At 43.9% G+C, this 24,248-nt stretch overlaps 4 protein-coding genes and 1 long non-coding RNA gene across 9 annotated transcripts in view; 3 read left to right on the top strand and 2 right to left on the bottom strand.

Moving 5' to 3' along the window:
• dnai1.2 (dynein, axonemal, intermediate chain 1, paralog 2) overlaps window positions 1–15,984 on the bottom strand; it is a 28,918-nt gene extending 12,934 nt beyond the window's left edge. The window contains exons 1-13 of one of the 2 annotated variants that reach the window (XM_047582730.1): window positions 15,740–15,984; window positions 3,347–3,400; window positions 3,119–3,217; window positions 2,463–2,543; window positions 2,143–2,269; window positions 1,844–1,899; window positions 1,592–1,744; window positions 1,365–1,424; window positions 1,138–1,266; window positions 800–884; window positions 589–706; window positions 444–487; window positions 54–301 (exon numbers count right to left, since the gene is read on the bottom strand). In XM_047582730.1, the coding sequence (XP_047438686.1) occupies window positions 54–301; window positions 444–487; window positions 589–706; window positions 800–884; window positions 1,138–1,266; window positions 1,365–1,424; window positions 1,592–1,744; window positions 1,844–1,899; window positions 2,143–2,269; window positions 2,463–2,543; window positions 3,119–3,154 (1,137 nt within the window). In that variant the 5' untranslated portion in view covers window positions 3,155–3,217; window positions 3,347–3,400; window positions 15,740–15,984. Of the gene's footprint in view, window positions 1–53; window positions 302–443; window positions 488–588; window positions 707–799; window positions 885–1,137; window positions 1,267–1,364; window positions 1,425–1,591; window positions 1,745–1,843; window positions 1,900–2,142; window positions 2,270–2,462; window positions 2,544–3,118; window positions 3,218–3,346; window positions 3,401–3,564; window positions 3,783–15,739 lie in introns of those variants that run through there. The other variant, XM_047582729.1, reaches the window with a different exon arrangement.
• fam219aa (family with sequence similarity 219 member Aa) lies at window positions 4,408–15,414 on the top strand. Of its 3 annotated transcripts, none has more exons than XM_047582739.1 (6): window positions 4,408–4,668; window positions 8,503–8,599; window positions 9,230–9,323; window positions 9,948–10,028; window positions 12,098–12,173; window positions 12,255–12,498. In XM_047582739.1, exons 1-6 carry the CDS (start codon window positions 4,609–4,611, stop codon window positions 12,297–12,299), a joined length of 453 nt encoding a protein of 150 aa, XP_047438695.1. In that variant the 5' UTR covers window positions 4,408–4,608; the 3' UTR covers window positions 12,300–12,498. The 3 variants fall into 3 exon arrangements, with proteins under 3 accessions (XP_047438695.1, XP_047438693.1, XP_047438694.1); XM_047582737.1 differs by lacking the exon at window positions 12,255–12,498 and adding an exon at window positions 12,525–15,414 and having other exon boundaries at window positions 4,409–4,668; XM_047582738.1 differs by lacking the exon at window positions 12,255–12,498 and adding an exon at window positions 12,525–15,414 and having other exon boundaries at window positions 4,415–4,668; window positions 12,098–12,152.
• zgc:109965 (Nicalin-1-like) lies at window positions 15,686–20,826 on the top strand. The gene is made up of 16 exons (XM_047582732.1): window positions 15,686–15,851; window positions 16,008–16,260; window positions 16,900–17,090; window positions 17,506–17,650; window positions 17,864–17,961; window positions 18,058–18,135; window positions 18,240–18,343; window positions 18,710–18,798; window positions 18,878–19,017; window positions 19,114–19,292; window positions 19,374–19,461; window positions 19,559–19,597; window positions 20,094–20,266; window positions 20,351–20,404; window positions 20,489–20,567; window positions 20,675–20,826. Exons 2-16 carry the CDS (start codon window positions 16,116–16,118, stop codon window positions 20,729–20,731), a joined length of 1,659 nt encoding a protein of 552 aa, XP_047438688.1. The 5' UTR covers window positions 15,686–15,851; window positions 16,008–16,115; the 3' UTR covers window positions 20,732–20,826.
• The window catches only part of LOC125006582, an 89,247-nt gene continuing 84,077 nt past the window's right edge, over window positions 19,079–24,248 (bottom strand). The window contains exons 3-5 of the long non-coding RNA XR_007112601.1: window positions 20,043–20,225; window positions 19,367–19,453; window positions 19,079–19,170 (exon numbers count right to left, since the gene is read on the bottom strand). This is a non-coding gene — a long non-coding RNA (uncharacterized LOC125006582). The remainder of the gene's footprint in view (window positions 19,171–19,366; window positions 19,454–20,042; window positions 20,226–24,248) is intronic.
• On the top strand, window positions 21,008–24,023 carry LOC125006580. Of its 2 annotated transcripts, none has more exons than XM_047582735.1 (5): window positions 21,008–22,110; window positions 22,833–23,110; window positions 23,188–23,238; window positions 23,329–23,439; window positions 23,527–24,015. In XM_047582735.1, exons 1-5 carry the CDS (start codon window positions 21,991–21,993, stop codon window positions 23,615–23,617), a joined length of 651 nt encoding a protein of 216 aa, XP_047438691.1. In that variant the 5' UTR covers window positions 21,008–21,990; the 3' UTR covers window positions 23,618–24,015. The 2 variants fall into 2 exon arrangements, with proteins under 2 accessions (XP_047438691.1, XP_047438692.1); XM_047582736.1 differs by having other exon boundaries at window positions 21,969–22,110; window positions 23,329–23,409; window positions 23,527–24,023.

The following is a 24,248-nucleotide window of genomic DNA, read 5'->3' as shown; positions in this document are numbered from 1 at the left end:
ACACATTCTCCCTAGTCTTTCAGCACCGTATCTGCTGTGTCCCCTACTCTCACCTGCCAGACAGGGTCGGTGTGCTTGCCAGTCTTAGCTGTACTCTTGTACAGAGGCTCCTGCCCCTCCTCCTTCAAATTGAAGACAGCTACACAGCCATCATAGAAGCCCACTGCCACCAAGTAGGAATGTTGCTTATGAATGTCGAGGCACAGGATGCCAGAACTGGTGGGGTAGATGTACTCGGGGAATGCAGAGTTTTTCAGTGAGTAGAAGACGAGCATGCCGCGAGATTGTTTACTGAAGTCATCTGGCCAGGAGAGGAACACAATGATTGACTGAGTGGAGGATTCAAATGAATTAACTCATTAAATTCGTGTCAAAACCATGTTTTTGATAAGATAAAAATCTAATTGTCTATGAAATGTTTTACAACTGTTCTTTGTACTTACATGATCCCATTGCCACAGCAAACAGGTCCTGATATTTGTTATTCCTATTCAAGGACATGTGTCTAAATCAGTCATGTTCCCAGATTCATAACAGCAGCGAGGCAACCAACATTTGAGTAAACAAGAGATAAAAAAGCCAACCTACCAGCAGAGGGCAGTGACAGATAGTCTTTTGGCTTTATCATATTGGAACTTCCACAAGGGGAGAAGAGTGCCCTCCTGGTCCCTGAACTCATCAGAGGCATCCTCAAAATATTGAAAATCTGAAGGGGTATGAAAAGAGGACGGTTAGAGAACAGAGAATATGGTTCCTTGATTATGAAATGTTGAAACTTGCTATATTTCCTGAAACTCACCCTGTGCAACGTCATCAAATGTATTCTGACTGACCATTCGTTCAAAGATTTTGGACGCCTTGCCCACTTTGGAGATGTCATCACTCTATAACAGAAACGTGACGAATATTGGATGAGAAAAATAACCTACTGTACACATAACAAGGCTATATTTTTAATTAATGAATGAATTATGATTCATCATAAAATCATATCATAGCATAGCATAAGAAGACAATCAATGACTGAATTTTTTCAAGAAGTATGTGATGATACTACACTATGATTTGTCTGCCACCACACAATGCATGAGAATTTATACATGGCATGCATTGCATTGTCATATTACATCAATTTACCTGAGTCTCCGTCAGCATCATCTTCTTCTTACTTTTGTCATTATCTTTCTTTGATGGTGCTGCTTTCTGCTTCTCTTTATTTTTTTCTTGCTTTTGCAGTTCTTCCAGGTACGCATCATAAATCTCCCACTGCCAAGAGAGCAGAGTTATTACAGTCATCTCGTGTGAGCACAAACATTCACCGGTGCACAACATTAAGAAAACAAGCCTGGTGTAAAGTCCAGTACCTGATTAGCGGTGGCAGAGAAGTTGCTGCGTGGAGGAGGTTCGGTCTGACAGCATCTTTCCTGCGGGGAAATAAAAATGACTTCACTGAAACTGTTGAGGCTGTGAATATTTCAGTATACACACCAATACTGTGCTTTTCAAGCACTTCAATATTAAAACTTGCCATTTGTAAATATTCAATATCTCAACTGTTATGCAGAAAACTGGCTATGCTACTGCCTCTTACCCTCAGTGGATTATTGAGAGTCTGGGAGGCCCTCTCACTGAAGTTGAACTGATTAGTGACTTTCGGCTCTTTCTTGTCGGTTTTGGACGCAGCACTGTCTGGTCTGTCCTCCTCCCTCGCTTCCTCCGCCTCCCCTTCTTCTACAGGCGTAGCCTAAAGAAAAGACAAAAAGAGGTTTGTAGCTCAAGTTCTTGTCTTAGGCATTGTCACACACACCAGTGGTTAGCTTTCAGTTTAACAGTTTAATTTTACCGGGCTTCCTGTTTTCTCCTCATCAGACTCCGCTTTAGTGTCGACTGTTGCACTCTCTGGACACATCAGAAAAATTTAATCATGATATTACAGAACAGAAAATCAGTACATCATATCAACTCCAGACACCAGTTTAAATTTTGTGTAACAAATTGAAAGTGACATCTTGTGGCTGCAAGTATGTACTACACCAGAGAGCAAAATATAACATTACATGTTTATTCCTGAACTTGTATGTGACAAAGTGCTACTGTGCTCTGTAAACACAGGACGGTATTGTAGCATGTTTCAGTTTCTACCTTCAGGGAGATCCTCTTTGTCCTTTAGTCTGCGAGAATCTTCAGAGTCTTGATACAGGAGGCTGCCCTCCAACACAAAGTGAACAGCCATCTGATCCACAGCACTGGTAGGCTTGTAGGAACGTTCCTTAAAGAAAGAAAGACATATAAATGTGAAGAAAATGAGAGAGAACAAAAATGCTAGTTTAGCTTTGTTATGGACTGGCACTACAGTTACAGCACAATATATGGAATTAGTATATCAGTGTTATTGCAGTGAGTTTTGCATCAACAGTACAATCAATTATATTAATTTATGGACCTGCACATAACTTATTTACCTTGAAGCTGTAGCGGACAATATTTTGAGGCGCATGAGGGTTGTTGGCAGTCAGGATCCTTGTGATTTCCTCCTTTAGCTCCTATTCATATGATCACAGATAAAGCAGAGAGCACAACAGCACACGAATGCATGAAACGGGGTTTGAACATGTGAAACTTAAGACTTTTAAGACCTTTTTAAGTTGTTATGGATTAAATTTAAGACCTACACAAGGTACGAAAAATATGGAAAATCAGACACCCAGAGTTTCTTTCAAAATAAAATTTATTGTCATTCAACTATCAACTCAGCACAGAAGTTCAGCCAGTCTAAACCTTGTCATGTATGCAGTTCCACTTCCAGGTCTCATTTGAAGTTTTATTTCTGTGTACTGCTTATTGTCATATTTCATAAACTACACAGAACTGTGAATGCCACTAACGCATTGAACAAAAAGCGAATGAAGCAGTGAACATAATGATTTAAGACTTGACTACATGTAATTTAAGACCTACAATGCAAAATATGCCCTATTAAAGACTTAAATTGTGATTATCAAATTCTAGACTTTTTAAGAAAGGAATTTGCAGAGGTGTTGATTGACATGAAATAAACTGAAATAAAATGAAGCAGAAGAGCAGCATAAATGCAGATGCCTCCCCATCCTTCACTTACAGCTTCGGTGAGCTCCACCTGATCTGCAGGCTTCATTAGGCCTTTTCCATGAGCCCACTCGTCCCATCCTTCCCCCGTATCCACTGCCTCTTCCTCATCCTGCAACGTCACATACGGAAGATACACTTTGAATAAATGGGAAAACTACATCCTGTTAGGATGATTGCAGTTCTAAAAAATTATTACGGTAACAACTTCTTTGATTCTGGTTTGTTTAGGGTCACCCACCTTCTTCTTACTTGCAGCCTTGGTTGATTTCGGTACCTTTTGAACATTTGAGCCCTGTGTGACAACAAACAACAGCCAAATAAATGGTGAAATGGTCAGTTAACGATACATTAACACTTTAGCAGTAGTTTTTCACTTTTAGTTGTTGAGTTTCTGGGACGTGTGTCATAACTTTGCTAGCAGCTAAGTAAAGCTAGCTAACCTGAACCGACTCTTACCTTCCTTGCATGTGCAGCAGTGTTATTGGGCATCGCTTTAGGTGTCCGATTTTATTGCCTGGAATTTATTTGGGAAGGTAAATTTGTTTTTTCCTCTCTCTGTCTTAAAAAATAAACTTTTAAACTGTTGAAAGCTAAAGAGAAATGGAGTGTCCGACGGCAGCCTGCCTCCTCCTGTGTATAGGTTGCCAAGACAACCAGCCGTTCAGCTGTGCGACTGTGAAACGGTCAAGACAGTTTGTTTATTTATTCGATAAACATTACACATGCGACAACTACCCGATTAGTACATTACAATAAAAATACAAATACTATAAACCCAGACACACCATTAGTCTATTTCCAGCAACAGACATTGAAAAAGGGAAATTAATATTAAATAGAAAAAATAATTAAAAATAATTGAAAAATAATTTCAGGATGAGAATTTTACAATAACTTCTCGCATGGACATTTTGTTAATTTTTTTTAAACATCGTTGACATCAAAATCTCAGATTTAAAAAAAAAAAAAAAAAATTATAATCAAAATGATTCCCATCACGCTTTTTTATTTATCATGTGGATTACACAGGCGACACCTTTTTAATTTAAAGAACTCAGAGATACTATAACTAACTGTGCTAACTTGGAAAAAAAAAGTAAAACATTACTCCTTATTTGTAAGCTGCCATGGAAGCAGCGCAACAAAACGTCTAGGCAGGGAAATGATTCCAAGTTGAGTAAATAAATGCAAACAACTGCAGAATTGCTTGTCTTTTATGTACATGTTTTAATTAAAATCGCTGAATCTGTTTTACTACGCATTTCCGCGTGATCTCCTCTCTGATTGGATAGACGGCTCATGAATATTCTATGAACCCGGAAGTGGGGCGTTACTGCTGCTTTGCTGTCGAGTCACCTCTGTCAGGATGGAGGAAAACGAACTGCTATCATGCTGATTAACGAAGGATCCCGACTACCGAGCATCACAAACCGACATAGTTAGACTAATCTTAACATTTACCCCTAAACCGCTGCATCGTTTCTCTGACGCTTTGCCAAAATGATGGAAGAAATCGACAGGTTCCAAGTGCCTCCAGTCAACGGGGAGACCCAGCCTTTGGTGAGAGACGCAAGACAAAAACACATCTTATGCAAATCATATTCTATTGAAAGCTAACCGCAAGATTTTTTTTTTTTTTTCGTCCCGTCTATGCGGTTTATCGTGACAGCTGTGCCACATAATCTTCGTCTGAGCTAACCGATAGCAATTTGCAGCTTTGGGACAGCCTGGACCTTTGGGATGTGTCTAAATCATCTATTAATGAAAAGGATAGCGGCTAGTGTCCTCTCTATGAAACAGTTACATAGGTAAAACATATACTAACTGGTAAACAAATACACGTTCACTTTATTGTGTCACAGTGAATAAACTACGCACTTCACTGAAATCGTGATTCTTTAAAATGAGTATGCGCTTGTTTACATCAGTGGATGACACCGCTCACTTTGCTGTTGAAATTGTTATTATTATTATTATTATTATTATTATTATTATTAGTATTACATTTCGTCATTTGGTGACGTGTTATTTGGATGAGCTGTGAGCGCAAATGAACTCAGTGTCCAAACCCACACTGCATCACAGCTACAGCAGGCCCATACAGCAAGACAATCCTGTCATGGTTTTTTTTTTTTTTTTTTTTTTTACCACATGACAAGTCAGTAAAATCTGATTTGATATAGTCAAACCATCGCCAATCAAGACCATTAACATTTTGCACCGCTCACAACAAATGCAAAAAAAAGTGTTGTTTTTGTTAGATTTCAAAGATTAATGTTGTTTTTAATCCCCACGTTTATTTCTGAACCGCGCTTCGTTTTTCAGCAACACATTAGAACCACAGATAATCCTGATACGCCGGCCTTATTCTTTACACTTCAAACAAAGCACTCTGCATCAGCTGCCCCCTTTATTTTTTTTAAGTGTTAGCCTTAGGGGTTTAGGCAAAAAGCTGAGCTCCAGGTTCTACTGTTCATACCAAATCCATGCTTCCTCGGCCATATTCCCCCGGAGGCAAAACTCTGGCAGATATCAGAGAAGAGCATACTTTCATTTCACAGAAACTCTCCTCTTTTATGCCTTGCCCCCATGAAGATTTAATTAGTCTCCTCTTGTGTTTCATCCAGAGTTTTTTTTTTTTTTTTTGTCTCACACATTGTACATCTGTGGACACAGTGTACCTTAAAAAAAACATATAGTTTCTTTTTTTTCCCACCTCTTAACTACAATAGTCCATGTCAGTCAAATGACATCTAACGCGCTATAGGTGCTACTTCACGGTTGAAACCTCTGAAACACTTCCTCACTTTACATTTCCACGTTATCTGACCATGCCAGGATCCCAGTTGCTGTAGCGCACATGGCTGTGTATTTGAATGCTAATAGCGTCATTGTGATTCCAAAACCGCATGAATGCACTTGGCACCTGGGTCTTTGTTGAGAATCAATCTCACACAAACAAAAACAGCTTTATATAGATTTTTGAAGGATATGAATCATTGTCTTTCCCCCCCCCCCCTTGAATTTCCAATGACTTCCTCATTACGGCACGTGGCATTATTCAGCTCGAGAACATCTGAGAGCGGTTGCCATAGATCTATTTGTGCAATATTGCAACACACTGAGATTGCAATAGCCTAGTTACGACTGTCATGCATGAGGGCGGCTTGCGACTGTTTTAATGGTCACCTGATGTATCAGCCTGTACTGCAATTGGCCAGCAGGCGGCCGTGATGAATAATCCTCGCAATAGCTTGTGTCAGCAACCTCTTCATCATCAGAGGCAGAAGGAGTCACCGGAGGAAGACGGACTGATGAAACCGATACATGGAGTGGTCATATCTCTAATGTGTGTGTGTGTGTGTGTGTGTACAAGAGAGCCGAGGTCCATGTTATGCTGTCATACACGTGTCTTCTATGTGTCGTAGGTCATCCTTTGATCATTAGTCAGAGGCTGTCAGCTGATGTCACATGGTCTTTCAGGAAGCTACAGGCTCTTTATGTTTGTTTTAAATTGTCTGGTTTGTCTTTCATGAAGCTATAGGGCTTAGTACACATATTCTTAAGGGACAAGATGTTTGACTAGCATTTCTTTAGGTCGACTCATATACCGTGTTTTACAGTTGTTACATCAGGACGGGTTTTTCAGTCGGTTATTTTGGGCTACTTGCTACTCACTGCGTGTTGTCTTATTTTCGAGACGTGGAGGGAAATTCTCTTGCAGACAGCTTAATACCGGTTCCCTTTCATTATTCGCTGGCAGCTCTGCTGAAAAAATTTCAAAGGTATTTACTTGACAGATAGTGTGACCCCGTCACAGTATTTTCTGTAGTCTAGGGGAAGAGTAAAGAAACGACGAATGGGAATCCGGCGGGTAAGCCTAATGATCTGAGGGAACGGCCTGTCACATAACACAAAATGTTTGCGCTTGCTGTAGTGGGGATACCTCATCTGTGGTTTCGCATCCTCTGCTCGCATGTGTTTTTGTATTCACTCTCATTAATTATTCCATCTAAGTGAACAAGTGAACAGCGCTTCATCACTGGATGAACACGAAGCACCCGTTGAGAAGTGGGGGGGGAGAGACGTGAGGAGCCTACTTTTCTTTCACAATGAGAGATGAATTTGAAAGGCAGCCGCTGAAAATGCACATAAAAGAATTAAGCAAAGTGTGATGGGATTTAAAACTTTGTTCACTTGTGCATTGACCAGACATTGCATGCTGTGCTTTGCTGTGCTGTCGCCGTATTATGCTGTTGGCTGTTGTTAGCTTTACATCAAGTTGTGGGAAAAGTTTTTCGCCGTCCCTGCTAAATATCTATGAATTTTTCAGTCGCTCTTTGGAGATTGAATAAGATATTCCGATTTCATTCAATTGGCCTGAATTGGTGCAGTATTTCTCAGTAGTGCGTGAAAAGGTGAAATGCATTGAGACACATCTGTGCCTAGACCTAGTTTGTTATGTAATCCATTCATGTAGTCTTCAAAGGCACGGAAGTTTGTATTTATCTTGAACCTGTCGTTACGAGGCACAAACACTGATATAAGTCACTTATAGAAATCGTTTTAAACTATTAAATGTATTTTTACAGTTAGCACACTGTAACTCATTAACAGACCTGGTCCTGGATGAATTTTGAACTTTAAATTAAGCGTCTCGGCTGCAGCTACTTAATTGCGTGCGGCCATTTCTCCGGTGAGAGTTCGAAATCGTCGAAAGCCAAATAGCTGGGAGGCTTGGTTAATGTGGCCTGCGGAGTACATCATGGCGCAACAAGGGCAGGCCTGTAGGATCAACATAATGTGGAGTCCTGTTAGCAGAGCAAGCCAAGCGTGGCCCGGCTCCCCTCTCTCTCTCAATCTGAGGGAAACCGTGGCTCCAACAGCAGCCCTCTCTGTTCTTCCACGGCCGCCTCCCAATGCCATCACCGCTTGCTCACACATGAAAACGACAGAGCCACCGACACAGGCCGAACACTCAAGTCTATTGATGCTGCAGCCCTGGCGGCAATAGTAGGCTACAAGAATCTCTGGCAGGGTTCTTGGTTCTAAAGCGAGCTCATTTTTCAGGGCTACGTCATTTAGTAATACGTGAGACGGTCATTCTCAGTCGACCGCATTCGTGCAAGATCCCCATGAACTGCTCCCACAGGTGACGTTCTTCTCAGATGAGTGGGGAAGTGTCCTAAAGATTTCTAGATTTACAGCATCCTGATTGACATGATTGAGAAACGTCACAGACGCGTTCTGATTGTGTCCTCAAGACTGTGTTCGATCTGAGTCCACGTGGTGATTGGAGCCACTGGAAAACAGTTCAGTCTTGGTGGAAACAAAAACGTCCTCCTGATTGGATTCAGCTAAACATGCACTGTGCCCGTGTGTCTCTTTCTCTAGGACCCAGCAGCGTCTTCCACCTCAGAGGCAGAGCCTGACACTAAGGGAGAGAGTGTGGCCATGAACTACAAGCCTTCGCCACTGCAGGTCCAAATAGGTATCATAACCGACGCACTGCAAATCAATACATGACACCGCACTCGATCTCAAAGGTTTCGCGCTAAGCAGCAGCAACGAACGGGGAGCATTTGGCGCAGCGGTACAGTTTTTCATGCAGGATTGCTTCATTGCATCATACAAGGGCGGAATATGTCTAAAAGAACACCCAGCGCATCATGGTATTCACTGTTTTCTGCAAAGAAAATGGTACACCCGCAGCATTACCGTCAGAGACATCAGAGCGTTCCTGAGGCACCTCTATTATTCTGCCACCTTTTGTTGCACTTGGAGTTCCTCATTTTTATTTAGGCTCGAGGTTTCTGCTGAAAAGTAGTATATAAAAGTATGTATGTCCTGAACTGTTCAGTTTTGACTATCAGTAGTGCTACAAATGCAGACTGAACATCAGCAGAAGTGGCAGCACGTTGAGCTGAAGCCGCCACGCTAACATGACCACATTTGCACCCGTTAGCTTCCTATGTTTACTTCGGCGTCTCCGAACTTGATATTGATTTAAAAGTCTGATTGTTTTTCAAGAACCAGAATCGCCTAAAACTACCCGTCATGGTGAATGTGTTTTGCCTAACTGATGCATTTTCTGATGACCTCACATCCTGTGGTTGCCCAGAGAAACAGAGGGACCTCGCGAGGAAGGGATCGGTGAAGAATGGCACCGTGGGAAGTCCCGTCAATCAGCAGCCCAAGAAGAATGCCAGGACAAGGTAGCAGCTTCCATTGCCTGTTTGTTTCTCTGTTATTTTCACCAACTCACCCACAAATGTTACGCTTTGCATTCATTAGCATCACAAGCGATATGTTTTTTTCCCCCCCACCTCCATTCAGCGCAAAGTACCGCAGCCGACTGAAATGCAAAACACGAGGACAGTGGGTCCTGCTTCTGAAGGCTTTATTTGCTGCCAGCCTGCTAGGGACGCCGTCAGACTTCCTAATGTTACAAACCCAAACGGGAGCACACGAGGCTTCCTCGGAGAAAGGGAATATGATGTTTTGTGTGTGTGAATGCTGTTGAAAGATCCAAAGGCGCTGAGCATAAACCCAGTACAGCCTACGGTATTGACAACTGGCTCATCTGTTAAATCCTATTCCCCGGTGGATTAGCGGAAATATAAGAAAGCAACCCACCAGTCTGAACCCAGAATCTCGAAGGCAGAAAGACAGTCTAGCACTGCCTGCAGTCTGAAGTCTGAACGCGACACATTAGCCGCAGTTTTTCCTGCATGTCTTATATTCGCAGGCGGTTCTGTGTTCCTGCGTGAAGGACTTTTGCTGTGTTGCTTTTCAAAATTTTCAGAAGTGTACTGTGCCATCTCTGTGCCCCTTTATAGGCTGGTGGTGCCGAACAAAGGCTACTCATCCTTAGACCAGAGCCCGGACGAGAAGCCTCTGGTAGCACTGGACACTGACAGGTATGCGCTGTGCACGACACCTCTGTAACACCGAAATACCACTTGGAGATGACTTATAAAGGAGAAATAGGCTAACTTACAGTTTTAAAGGTCCCTGTCTGTCATTACGGTACAATAATCCATAGAGAAACTTGAGAGAGTTCTTAACAGGAGGGATCCCAAAAAAAGGGCAAAGCCTCTCCCAGGGCTCAGGATTAGAGGATAGCGGGGTGAGGATTTAGACAGGCCAAAGCTGCTCAGAGAGAGCACTCATTTCCACTCCGGACCAGCAGGCCTGTATTCGACACAGATGAGCCCCACCCTTTGTGTCCCTCGTGCATTGCTACATGAGGCAAACCCACTCGTGTGAATTGAGCTCTCGGGTAGCCGACGGAGCTTACATCATATACTGCGCCATGTAAACGAGCTTTCTGACTCACTGTTTATTGTCCACTTTTTAGATTGATACGCGCACCCTTTGCACAATGTCTCCTTGTTCTACTTGTTTACAGCGCAAGGAAGGCGGAGGGAGGGAAAGCCCATGGTCTGCATTACTGTGATGTTACTACTCTTAAAATAAAATGTATAGAAAAGGAGAAAAGAATCTGTGAACTGTGATGAACTGTACACCAGGGCGTCTCTTCATGTGGCCTCATTTTTAAAACTCTAGCAATTTCTGTAGGAATCCAGGCTTTTGCTGTGCCAGTCTGATATCAGTGGGCTTCATGTAAGAACATACACACCAGTCAGGCGTAACATTATGACCACCTTCCTGATATTGTGTAGGTCTCCCTTGTGCCTCCAAAACAGTTTGGACTCATCAGAGAATAGACATGGGCCTCGGGTGACATTGTTGGTGGGGGCCTCTGGGTCCTATGGGTTGAGGGGAGGGGCCTCATGGATGGACCATCCCACAGATAATTCACCAGTTGGAGATTTAGGGGATTTGGAGGCCAGGTCAACACCGTTTGAGTTGTTCCTAAATAGTTTTTGTGTTAGGGGTGGGTATTGGCACGTTGACTTCACGACACGATACGTATCACGATACGATACATCATTGCAATATCGTATGAAGAATTTTATATATATACACACACACACACAATGTGTGTGTATAGATGACATGTATCAGATAACAGTGATAATTCACTGGACAAATTGAGTCAAAAAAAAACCAAACAATATTAATCCAAATTATCTTTTTCTTTTGAAATCGATATTAAGACAATCATGTGGGTCGGGTCGAAAGCAGTTCCCGACAACGTTACAAATAAACAATTGATCCACCATCCACCAAACACACTTAAAGTGACAACATGCCATGAATGGGACATGGCTACAGATGTAGTTACTTTCCGGTCCATTAGATACACTATTGAAAAAACAATGCATTCCAATGTAACAGGGCTACTACACTAAATCTCATCTTCATGAGAGGTTATGGTTTTGTTTAAATTAACTCGGGGAGCTGTTGATTCAGTTGTTTTTATGTTGAAGGCTGTTGTTTGTAGTGCTATTGAATTGTATTGTAACATGCCGTGTACGTGTTATTTTCTGTCCTGACAGTGAACTAACCCTAAACAACAGAAACTGTTTTGTGTTCGATTTAATCCACTTTTCACTTGTGTACATAACAAACTGGTAGGTGGATGTGGGTTTTACAAGTTTGTTGTAATCTGGTGTAAGTGGAGTAGGTGTAACTGTCGGCAGTGAACCCGCACGGGCCGAAAGTATCAGTGTCTCGATAAACTCAGTTCACTTCATAAAGTGTATATATTCACTTCTTTAATACACATTTAAGGAAATAATAGTAGTATGGAAGTAGACTCCTATATAACATAGAATCGTAGAATGGGGAGTCCTGCTAAGGGAGTTTTGTGTCACATTTGGTTGGTTTATTAAGTTGTAATATGTGGTTTTGGGCGGCGCAGATATTAAAAACCCGCTCTGACTCATGCATCGCTACGGGTTTCCTCAACCTATACTACTTCAGAGTATGACGATTTTATTCTAATCTCACGTTGGATACCAAACCCTTCTCATTCTTACGCATTCCTTGTATCTAACCGCTGATGTCTCCTGTCTTTCAGCGATGATGACTTCGACATGTCCAGATACTCCTCATCAGGATACTCCTCAGCCGAGGTGAGATGTCTGAGGGACCAGGTATCTATGCACATATTATATTGCTTCACAGCTTCATTTTGGTGGAACCACAAACATCACCACGTTCCTCTGTCACACCAGGTGTATGTGCACCCATTGAAAATATGTATACCGGCTCCACCGTAGCATCCGTCACCTGTAATGACTTCACCATAACTCTCATGTGAATAGATTTGTCGTCCTTCCATTTCTCCCTGTTGGAGCAACTCATTGCTGTCAATTACATTACACCCCTATATGTTGCTGCTGTATGTACAACTCTATTTAATTTGAACCACAGCATATTAACATTCCTAGTCGTTCCTAGTCCCAAGAGTCCTGCTGATACCTCCTTCCTTTCGGCTTCTGCAGCAGATCAACCAGGACCTGAACATCCAGCTCCTGAAAGACGGCTACCGTCTCGACGAGATCCCCGACGACGAGGACCTGGATCTGATCCCCCCGAAAGCAGTCAACCCCACCTGCATGTGCTGCCAGGCGGCTCCCTCCACGTCCTGTCAAATCCAGTAGCACCCTTCCCCACTGCTCCCCCTTCTCACTCCCACCCCTCAAACCTCATGCCTGCCACCTGCACCGAGAGGCCGACTACTGACCAGAGCGGCGGCAAGGAAGGAAAAACTGTTGGCTGGCAAAAACACAAAAGGGAAAAAAAACAAGGGTTTATTTAAATATTAAAAAAAAACAAAAAAAAAAAACACAAAGCGAGAGATTTGAGTATGTGTGCATGTTCCTCCTATGGCAGGATCTGTGCATCTTACTTCTGCATTGTTGGTTCAGCAGGGACTCGACTGATGGCAGAAACATTACCTCTAAGGAAAACATGTTAACTTTCGCTTCTCTTTCGTTTAACTGCTTGTGGATTTTTCCGGTTTGCGGGGGCCACGGAGGACTGCGCGGCATCGGTGGAAGACGAGATACAACCGAGGGGAGCTCAGTGGCGGTGTGTCGCTACATGCGTCTGCGCGCCGCCCAAAGAGCGGACTCCTTCCACCTACGCGATCACGCGGCGGTCGTGTGAAACGGAGAGGGCGAGATCGCCAGTTTCGCGGTGGCCATTGTTTTTCCTCTCTCCTTTCTCATTTCTGCTCTGTCTTCCTGTGTATATACGTGTCAAACATGAAACGAGTGTGTCTGACTTTGCCCAGGAATAGTGCTAAACCATTGAGCTGCTGATAAAACGCTTACACACTCAACACTAAGGTAGTAATCCAGCCATTTTTTTTCTTTTTTTTTTTTGTTACGCTGAGATTGCACTGCTTTGTTCTTTTACATTCAGTTAAAAGAAGCTAAAAAAAAAATGCATGTTGCCTGTTAACACTGTGTCCTGATACCTCCCCTTCCCCACCTTCCCTCCTCCTGCCTGTGCAGATAATTTATCACCCCTGACCACGTCCTTGTCCCGCGGAGACGTTTGCGTGCTTTTGAAATCATGAAGCTCGTCGTATTTAGGTACACCTACTTTAATATCAGATGTTGAAACCACGCCATTGTAAAAACGGCTGAACTGAGCTCATGAGTTAGTGTGTGCTTTGTGCGTGTGTGTGTTTGTCCACGTTAGCCCCCCCGACTGACCGTGAGTGGACGCTCACGGTGTTCACGAGGGCAGTCGCCACCAGCGAAGGTTACGGCGTAGCTCGTGCGCTTGAGGGACTGAATAGGATGGATAGAAGGCTGAGAAATCTCTGAGATACAGCGGCAGTTGTGCAGTCGCGCTCATGCATTTGGTTAAACCGCCTTAACAACAATGTCTACGGTGATGTGATTGCATATTGCTTGGAAGATTTCTTTTCGTTTTGCTTTCACGTGCGCACATTCCTCTTTGGGTTGCGACTGGTTCGTCTGATTTTTTTTTTCGGGGCAACAGCGTGGCGTACATGTAGCACCAGACGCAGCTTTGCATTGTCACTCCTGCCATTCAGTGTTTGCCATAGAGTTACGTAGGAAGTAGTTTAGAAGTACTGAATGTAAACGGTTTATTTTTCCACATTTGTTTGTGTTTACATTTCTGCGAAGACGTCGGCAGAGCCCTGCGGCATATTCACTGTTTTCCTAGCAGGCAGCGACGGGTGAATCTGCTCTCAGAGAAACGACGGCGGAAGTTTCATCCGGGGTCGACAGAAGTTTTCACTTTCATAAGGAAGGATGCTGTATCTGGCAGTTTAACTGCAGACGTAAACGAGCGTACGCTGTGGTGTAATTAAGTAATTAGCTCATACTCTGAATATTCTGTTGACTGGTGTTGAAGGGATTTGAAATGCTGTGTGCATCTACAGCGAACAATCTCCTTCCGAGTAAGTTTTTAGTGTCTGTATTATTTGGGGAAACGTCTGTTATTGTTGATCTTTAGATTTGGAAGGTTTTATAGAGCGTAGCGGACACTACAACAAAAGTAATTGTATGAAATCAGAATGGGGATGATCTTTCATTAAGTTTTTTACTTCTCTCTTTCTTTCCTTCTTCCTTCATACAGTCAAATATAGTAATGAATGGTGCTTTATTGATGGCGCTAAAGTAACTAAAGTCCACTTGGATGGAGAAAACTCCGTTTCCATATCATTTCATATTTTCCTGGATCGTGTAAACCGTCCAGACATATCTGTGACCCAGTGCCACGATAATGTCTCCGTCCTTATAGCTAATCATAACCCCGACCCGGAGTCAGAAGTCTTAGCACATTAGAACACATATTTACATATTTCTTTTGCGTAACGGTGCCATGTAGGTAGACACTAGAATAAACACAGCACAGTAGGTCTTTTAATATGTCACAGACGCAGCTATAAGTTGACATGACTGTCGGATCATTAGCTGTTTTACCTAAACACTGAGACTAACCGTGTGACTGACTGTGGCGCTTTATTTTTATTTTATTTTATTTTTTATTTTTTTTTAACATCATTCAGAAGGATTCGCGCACAAGTCGTTATATGGTTGTCTTCTGCTGAGTGCAATACTTGTGGCTAATGTTGTATAAACTGGGGCGTAGCTTCACTGACTTCTTGAGTTTAGAGTAATTCGTCGTGACAGAAGCTATTTATTTTGCAGCTGTGTGTTTTTCATTTATTTCCACGTGCGGGGGGAAATGACTCGCACACAGACAGACGCTTCTTAATTTGGCAGATGCTTGTTATGACGATTGTGAACTGGTTCCATTTAGATTTTAACTGTTAAAAGTTCTGTGTATAGTGCAACATATCAACAAAAAAAAATCTGAATAAATATTGGATATGTCAAGTTCAAATTGGTGCCGCGTGCTTTTGTATTTTTCAGATGATTTCTGACACGTTTTTTTTTCTTTCCAATCCAACACGTCTTCAGACCCACGCGGTTGTCCCCGCAGGAGACGAAACAAATAGCTGCTGGATGAAACGGTTTGTCTGCCTCACACACAGAGCCTCTGCTGGTGATGGGTGATTACCTGCTGTAGTGAATGACATTAAAGCCGGGATGAGGAGGGATGGATAGATAGAGGAGTGGTGAGTGCGAGGTGTAGGGGAGGGGGGGTTGGGTATTTGTGATTAGCCTTGAGCTGATCCCCTGGAAGCAGATGGTGAATGGTGGCTTACCTAGACGCCTTGAGTCCAAGGAGTTCACCGTAGTGTGTGTCCACGTTGGAGGTACGGACTGGAAGGACGTAGAAAGAAAGGAGGCCCACGAGACGGAACTGTAGGAGGACAGGTGAGGCGTTTCATTAATGAAAATGATGCTTTAAGTGCGTTGTCGGCTTCACACTTAATATGGACTGAGAATATTACTGTGACGAGTCCTTGTGGTTGACCAGGTCAGCAGTTTCTAGTAGAGAATAACGGCTCACCTCCTTCCACCAATTCTCAGCTTACCAACTCTAGGGTCCTTAATGAAAACGAGGTGGTCTGGCCTTTGTACAAAGCCTAACCTCAACCTCAACCTCAACGGAAGACTGAGGCAACCGGACGTGGCGTCATGTCGCTGAGTGTTGCGTCTGTTGTGCTGCTGCTGCTGCTGCTGCGTGTGCAGTGTCTGCGCGGCTCCGCACTTCCAGCCGTGTCCTCCTATGAGTTCACTGCCTACAGGATGCAACAGTACAACCTGGGACAGCAGAAGTATGGTGAGTTTGTGACTCCTTCACAGACCAGGAAAGACAGTACCAGCTCGGATAATGTGTGTGTGTATTTTTAAGGTGTCAGTCTCAGGATAGGATGGTATTAGAATAAAAATCTCTCAAACTGCCTCTGCGGCTAAAGCCTGTTTCCACTTTTGGGTATTTAACATTTACTGTGAAGTTCGGACTATTTAATGTTAGATTTGCACGTGCATTTCTGTCACCACAACAAATCCGAAGCCTACTCCAAATGCAATTTAGACATCGGGATACAAAAGAGCTCCATAAGACAAACATCGAGAAAAAACTTTGAATTAAAATAAAGTGTATTCATAGAGCCCTCAATAAGGCAAAAGAAGTGGATCTTATTTATTAAAAATCCATGTTAAATGCAAATTACTCAAAGCAGAATGCACTCACTTGCCATATCATTAGGTACACTGGTGAAAACTGTTGCATTTTAATACAGCAGTGCTGCACTAAAGCACTTTAAACTTTATCTTTGATCTACTCTGACCATGAAAAAGTGAACACTGTGAAGTGATCAGCTTGACTTCAAAGGCTTTTAAAAAAGCAGAAATAAAACCTTTTATTTTACTTTTTTCAAAAAGCTGACATTTAATTCTCCTTGCCTGTCTTGACGAGGTTGCCGTGGAGCCATCGTTGTGGCCGAGGCGCGTTCGGCGGAAGAGCCGTCGCTGACCCGCCGCTGCGTCATCATGAAGGTGTCTGACTTCACCACGGAAAAATACGTCGAGGCCCAGAGGCAAAACGCCGCCGCCATCCTGATCCTGCTGCCCAAAAATATCTCGGGCATCCCCCATGACGCCGTGCAGGTAATCGCTTCTGAGTTTTGAGCTCTGAGGCCTTTCAGCTGTCTTCTGCACAAGCTTTGATGATGGAAACTTCTCAGCGCTTTATAGAAGCATCAGATTACAGCTTGGTGAAGTGCACAGAAATGAGAAGGAAAGGGAGACAAAGGATATCGGACAGCCGTGATGAATAAGTCTGCACGGTTAGATTTGAAAGTCTTTTCATCCGCCAAATCAGAACTGCGGATCCGTTTTACAGCATTAGTCACTGACTGCTCTAAAAATGTTCACCTGGAACTCCACCAAATAAGATGCAACAGAAGGAAATCACAACAATTGCTACGCCCATTTTAGTCACCAGCGGGTGGAAGGACTTAAATCAGTATCACAGCCTCAGGTTCCCCTTCTGAGTATTGTTTTCCACTTGTTTTTCCCTCAGTCCTTCATGGTGACTGAGAGCGAGGCCCTCCAGAAGCAGACCCTCATGCCGGTGTATGTGGCGCCCGAGGACGAACAGCTACTTTACATGTATGAGGAGGTCAAGCAGGCTGCAGCCACGCGGACCTCATCCATATTTATCCGGGGTAAGAGATTCAGTGCAATGTGATTTACGGCCGTACGGTGTGGTGGCGAGCTGGGGGGGGGGGGGGGGGTTACCGGTTAAAGTGCAATTTCAAATCAAAATGACGGATGATTGCGACCAAAAAACGTGGAATGGAAAAAAAAAAGACTTAATGGGCGAAGAGATCACCACAGACAGAGAGAATAATGCTCAGCTTTCTGTTGACCGTTGGCAGTGCTCCGGAGCATGGTCACGGCCACGGCCTTTCAGATCTTGGTGAGCAACAACGCCGCTATAAAGGCCGTCACTGACAATGCTATGGTCACACTGGAGGTGAGTGCAGGGCTTTCTTCAAGCCTTGATGTATGTCTGTCGCGACTCCCCCTCAGATGCGCTATATATATATATACGATACCGTATTTATTTCAGGGAGTGCTCGCTGGAGCGGGAGAGGATGTACCCACCATCGTCATCACTGCCCACTATGACTCCTATGGGCTGGCCCCGGTGAGTCAGATGCCTCATTTAGAGTTGGAGCGGAAAGTTTCAAATTCTCTCTTTAAATGTTTATAATCCTGCGCTCATGCACGGGTGGTTTGTCCGTAACGCAGTGGCTGTCGTATGGAGCCGACTCCAACGGCAGTGGAGTCGTCATCTTGCTGGAGCTGGCACGTCTCTTCCAGAAACTTTACAGCAACCCCAGCACCAGACCTCAGTGAGTTTAGATTATTTTAATAAAGTAAAGCGTAGACAACTTGATCTACACTCAACGGTCACTTTACACCTTGCTAGTAAAAGGTTGGACCCACTTTTGCCTTCAGAACTGCCTCAATTCTTCGTGGCAGCAAACTTTCAACAATCTCCTCTTCATGCCTAAATGCAGTGAATTGCAGCAATTTGTGTTAACAAGCAATTGAACAGGTGTGCCTAATAAAATGGCGCAAGTGAGCGCATGTAAACAAATGATGTGAACTTGCAGGTCCGTGATCGTGGCTTTTGTCATTATCTTGGTGAAAATGAGACTAACCGGATAAAGACGGTCAAATATTTGACTGTCCTAAGAGTTTTCTCTGCATTTTAGATATCATTTGATGTTCTCCTTGACCGGAGGAGGAAAATACAACTTTTTTGGCACAAAGAGGTGGATTGAGGAGAATCTCGACCATGCTGGTGAGCTATTCAGCTACGCAACCTGCTGGACGTGTGGAATGTGTGCTGTGTGCGCTAACATGACTTTTTCCCCCTCCAGAGTCCAGCCTGCTCCACGACAATGTGGCGTTTGTTCTGTGCCTGGATACGCTGGCCAACGGCGACGAACTCTACATGCATGTGTCCCGGCCTCCTAAGCCCGACACTCCCATGCACTCTTTCATCCAGCAGCTGGAGGAGGTAACTTACCGTCGCTGCACGTGCGCAAGTACGAACGCTGCGTCTGGTCGGTCTCGGTGGCCTCGCGCGCTCACGTTTCTTCGTTTTGTCCTCCAGGTGGTGTCCTCCAGGTTCCCGTGGGTGAAGGTGGGACTGGTTCATAAGAAGATCAACCTTGTGGAGTCGACAGTAGCGTGGGAGCATGAGCGCTACAGCCTACGCAGGATCCAGGGCTTCACTCTGTCTCATCTGGAAGACCCTAAATCTGAGCTGCGTGGCTCTGTACTTGACACAATGTAGGTTCCAGAGTTGATTTGTGACTATGTTAGGCGTTTTTTTGCTCCTTGAATGTCCATGTTTACTTGTTTACCTCGCAGGTCTCAAGCGGATCTCAGGAAGCTGAAGCGTAACGGCATCACCGTAGCGGAAGCTCTGGCCCGGTACATGTACAACCTCTCTGACAAAGTAAATGAAAACACAATATACTGTAAATTCATGAACACTGAATCTGTGTCTTTTTATGAAGTAATGTGTGGGATAACTCTGTGCTATTTTTGACAAGGGCTCACCTAAGGATGTCCAGGTTTTCAGGGGCCAACTGGTGAGTTTACGCAGATTTTTTTTGTCAACATGCAAAGACAAATGCTGACCTCTGGTGTTTGTTTGTAGTCATTACACAGTGTTTGTGTCCGGGTCAGCTTAAGAGCTTTAGCTCACTCAGCAGATTCATTTGAAGATCAGTGACATTTAAATAAAAAGTTGCTGTTTATTAAATCATCCTTGGGCTGTAAATGGTCTAAAGTATAAAAAAAATGTGTATTTTGTGTATAAATACCGCAGTTGTACATGATAATGAACAACATGTTCATATGGGGATATACGTAAAAATATACCACCACAACAAACCCTAATCCCAAAATATCGTATGTATGTAGTATGAACTGTACACGCAATTGCATAATTTTTCCAACTATTTTTGTTATCATTGTGACAGATTTGCTGTTTTTTACTCCCTCGATGTTAATTAGTCATCGTGGACTCCTTACCTTTTAAGTGACGACATCCTCCCTTCTGAACTCCCCCCTCTCCATCTGCAGGACTTCCAGGACGGTCGCATCTCCAGCTTGATGTCCTTCTTGACGTCGGTCCCTCGGGCCGCCCAGCTGCTGGATAAGGAACCCGGTCACATCCTGCTGGTCAACTCGCTGGAGCACGAATTCAAACGTTACCTGCAGCAAGTCCACAGGCACACATTCAGACTGGACAAGAGGTGACACACGCGACAGTAGTTCAAGTAGAGAAACAAAAGCTGCACAAAGCTAAGAAGGATAATTGCTTGTATTTCTTCATGCAGGGACCCTGACATCACCTTTTTTGATCAAATGAACCAACCGCTGGTGATGTACAGGTAAATAGTCGTGTCTTCCTACGGATGCGCAAATGTTAAATTCAATCAAAAGACATTTGGACACTCACGCACATTGTCTTTCAGAGTCAAACCAGCTGCCTTTGACCTCTTCCTCGGTGGCTGCATCGCTGGTTATTTGGGGATTGTTTACTACGCAATTCAGGTTCGTTAATGCACTTTAACGTCATTTCCACGGATGCTGCAAACGCTCCTACACACATATGAATGAAAAAGCTGATATATCAGGTCTTTTTTTTCTCTCTTTCACAGAATTTTGGCTATCTCTACAAAAAATTGAAAGCAGCAGTGAAATCCAAGCACCAGTAAACACAGCAACACCACAAACACTGAGCCTGTTTGCGAGGCGCTTTGAAGTCTGCACACGTGGGCCCTTTTTTTCCTCACACTCTTTGAATGTGCGCAACATAAAAGCCGCGCAACGTGAATTTTCTCCTAAGGATCGATATGCATCTCCTATAAAGTACGTGTTCGCTTTGAAATGTGTATTAGTTTCAACATGTTTGTACCTTTTGATATACATAAAGTCACTGAACTGTGAAAAAAAACTAAAGTTTGTTATTTGTGGACAAGAGACGACAAAAAAAAAGAAAAAAAAAAGGAAGGAGTTTTGTTTTGTGTCAAAGCCGGGAACGCGAGCCACAGCTCGGATCTGATTTGAGGACCCGCGAAGGAGATTGCTGCCACATCATTACTATGATTCCCCACGTCCTCTCTGCTCTGCATCGGCTGACACGGATTTGACTGGGCTTCACACAGCTGTCAAACGAGGGCCAACCGCTGCGGCGGATGAACAGCCAGTTCCTGTCACAGATAACTCAGTGAGAGCGCTGGAGACACAAAGGCACCCTACAGCGCTTGGTGAATTATTAATGCTCATGTGGCATGCTGACAGTGAGTGGAGGTGATGGTGGGTGGCGGTGGGAGATTCTCAGAAGTCCCATTGCTCCGCTGGTTAGTTCCGGCTTTGCGCGTCTGATAAGAACGAGTCCGTTTTAGCAACGGGGGCCGCGAAACGGCAAAAACGGCTGAGCCTCGGTGTTTGAGATCCCTCCCGGCTCCTTTGTGAGCACCTATGGGAGGGAAGTAGGTCACGGGCAGTGACCCCAGGTATGTGTGTCCCTGCAGGGGGCTTGTAGCTTAAGAGGATTAGTGACCCGGTGCTCAGGTAGCACAAAGGGTTGTTCTGCTTCAGCAAGTGTATAAACGCAGAGGCGATTCATCACAATATCTTATGGTCAAAAAAAAAATTTGTATCCATTTTCCGGCAGACAAGGGTCCCTAAACGTTTCACAGCTACTCACGCGGGAGAAATCCCGCGTTGTGATGCGTTCAGCGTAGGATGAATAAAATGTGCGAGTGAAACGGGCGGCACGGATTTAGCAATGATAAAAACAACAGGTGTTGGGTGATTAAAAAAAAGAACAGGAAGAAGAAAAATGACAGGAGATACACAGATATGAAGGGAGGGGTGGAGCCAACAGGTAAAGGGGGAGGAGAAGGATGCTGCATGACTTTCAGGCAGGCTGGAGGAGAGCAGTGGAAAAACAATAAGGCAGCAGGTGAAGATGGCTCCCCAGCTCTACATCACCATGTACAGGGAGCAGTTCGGCTCCCCGGGCCGAGCCAAACGAGCGCAACTTCGACCGACCTCTGCCCACCGCAGGAACAACCCCCAGCCCCGGCCGGTAAGATCCGCAGAACGGTGCAGCAGGGAAATGCATATAATGTGCAGAAATTATTGTTATTTCTTTTCTTTCTTTCTTTTTTTGTTAAAATATGGAAGTTGTTCTCCTTAACTCGCTGTAACTGTGCAAATTATAATATACGGTGCATCACCCCATACTAGGATTTCTTATGCTAATTGGTGGCTGTTGTTTACATTTTGTTGTGCGTGGTGAAAGCTATATGCCATCTATTATTCATTCCTTCCACAATGCCTGTTTATTCATCTAGGATTAAACAGAGCTAAGAGTGGCATGTAATCACCCTGCTGTAAAGAAAACAAAACACTAATGCAGAGAAGAAGTGACATTAATACATTAATAGATGCTAAATCTGGCAGGTTTCTGTGTGTGTGTGTGTGTGTGTGTGTGTGTGTGTGTGTGTGTGTGTGTGTGAGTGTTACAATAATAAAACAGGAAAGGCCATGGAAGATAATGTTGTTTGTTTATATATTTTTTAATCCTTTCTATTTAATGTGCAATACTAAGGGATAATTAGGAGAGGAATTGTCTCAGAAAAGTTTTACTTGATTAGAATAACGACACAAACAACTGTCTAAGAACAGTATGTTGGCTGTCTTTTTTTTATCCGTGAGACGCGTATATAGTCCATGTAAAGTGAAATCTATTGCACTGTTTGTTTGAGAGCTTCTTTTATATGTGCGCTCTTCCCTTTGCCTCCCCAGGACTTTCTTTTTCCCCGCAGTCTTCAGCCCAACTACAGATCCATCCGCGCGCCGCCTGCTCCTCCTCCATTGCCCCCCGTGGACACTGGCCGTCCTATTTTCCCACCTGTCAGACATTTGTCATTTCACAGCCCTGTTGCGACTTGTCCAGACAGCTCTCCAAACACAGTGGACGCAGTCAAACCGCAACACATGCCCCCTGTCAACCCATCGGCACAGCAAGCGCTGCCCTCTGCTGACAGTCTGCAGACACTGCAGCTCCAGAACAACCCTCAGAGGTAGACATTCACCAGCTCATGCTGTGGTCTAACGCTCACAATAAAACACTAAAGATACAAACTGATTGTCTTTGCAGGGGGATGGATTATCAGAGGAACGCCCATCCACTCTCAGCACAGCAACTCAGGTAAGCAATGACCTTTGACCTCTACTTGTAACCCCTGAGCTATATCTGACTCTCATTATGATTTGACATAATTAGAATTGTTTTTGACAGGCAACATGCAGCTGCTCACCTTCAAAGAAGACCTCAAACCTGCAATCCTCCTCGCCCCTTTTCACGGAGGCATCAGCAGAGGTGTTGCTCTAACAGCACTCTTGATTACAGGTTCATACTCAATGTCTGGCGTCTTTCTGTGCCATCTGCGATTTGTTTCTTCGAAGTCTAACGTTTGCTCCTGTGGTTTCTCAACAGCGGCTGCTACAGCTGCTTCCACGTGGTGAAGCCATACCAAGCCGGACACTACATCATACACCCGGAGTTTGTGTCCGAGTGCCTGTATTAAGACCACGCCAGCGCTGGCTTCCAAAGCGGGGACCCGAGACCCTGCAGGGGGTCCTTGAGGGCGCCCGCAGGAAGCTTGCGTAATGTAGGGTGGTTAAGCCTTCTTCAATTCTCCGCTAATTAACCCAGTGAGACGAGGTGTAAAGAGTGAATAATGTGAGCCTCACCACTGTTATCTCCTTTGCGAAACTTTTACAGTTTAATACTAAATCAGCGGCAAAGATCTTCCCAGAGAGGGCCCTGCGATGATCAAACCGAACGAGGCCCCGATGAGCCGTCTGTGACATTACGATTTTAATCTGCTGTTAGAGAGATCATTCCTCACATGCGATAAAAGGAGTGATGTGTTGCACGTTTGATGGATTAAAACAGAAATTAAACTTGACTCGCAGACTTTGCATCAACGTGATTGCACCCTGTTGCCCATAAAGTTGGAATCATTTTGTTTTCAGACACATGCATACATCAGTTAGAGTATGGAAGACTATTAGGGCCATTTCTGAGAAAAAAAAAAAAAACATTAGAGGTGGTAGATTTTTTTTTTCTTTCCATTATGCACTTTGAGAAAAAGTCGAAATTTCGAGAAAAAAAATCCAAAGTAGAAAGTAGACATTTAAACCGGCAGTATCATA

Source organism: Mugil cephalus, chromosome 4, assembly GCF_022458985.1.
Source record: "Mugil cephalus isolate CIBA_MC_2020 chromosome 4, CIBA_Mcephalus_1.1, whole genome shotgun sequence".
Lineage (NCBI taxonomy): Eukaryota > Metazoa > Chordata > Actinopteri > Mugiliformes > Mugilidae > Mugil > Mugil cephalus.
Note: the sequence above shows the minus strand (reverse complement) of the source record. Positions and strands in the feature narration are given on the sequence as shown.

What these genes read in the sequence shown, in the direction of transcription:
- fam219aa (XM_047582737.1), top strand. Translation starts at nt 4,609, where the DNA reads ATGATGGAAGAAATCGACAGGTTCCAAGTGCCTCCAGTCAACGGGGAG. An exon ending in AAGAAGAATGCCAGGACAAG is followed by an intron (nt 9,324 to 9,947) that starts GTAGCAGCTTCC and finishes GCCCCTTTATAG; the next exon opens with GCTGGTGGTGCCGAACAAAG. An exon ending in TGAGATGTCTGAGGGACCAG is followed by an intron (nt 12,174 to 12,524) that starts GTATCTATGCAC and finishes CGGCTTCTGCAG; the next exon opens with CAGATCAACCAGGACCTGAA.
- zgc:109965 (XM_047582732.1), top strand. Translation starts at nt 16,116, where the DNA reads ATGTCGCTGAGTGTTGCGTCTGTTGTGCTGCTGCTGCTGCTGCTGCGT. An exon ending in CCTGGGACAGCAGAAGTATG is followed by an intron (nt 16,261 to 16,899) that starts GTGAGTTTGTGA and finishes TGTCTTGACGAG; the next exon opens with GTTGCCGTGGAGCCATCGTT. An exon ending in GGCTCTGTACTTGACACAAT is followed by an intron (nt 19,293 to 19,373) that starts GTAGGTTCCAGA and finishes TTTACCTCGCAG; the next exon opens with GTCTCAAGCGGATCTCAGGA.
- LOC125006580 (XM_047582735.1), top strand. Translation starts at nt 21,991, where the DNA reads ATGGCTCCCCAGCTCTACATCACCATGTACAGGGAGCAGTTCGGCTCC. An exon ending in ACAACCCCCAGCCCCGGCCG is followed by an intron (nt 22,111 to 22,832) that starts GTAAGATCCGCA and finishes TTGCCTCCCCAG; the next exon opens with GACTTTCTTTTTCCCCGCAG. An exon ending in CTCTCAGCACAGCAACTCAG is followed by an intron (nt 23,239 to 23,328) that starts GTAAGCAATGAC and finishes TGTTTTTGACAG; the next exon opens with GCAACATGCAGCTGCTCACC.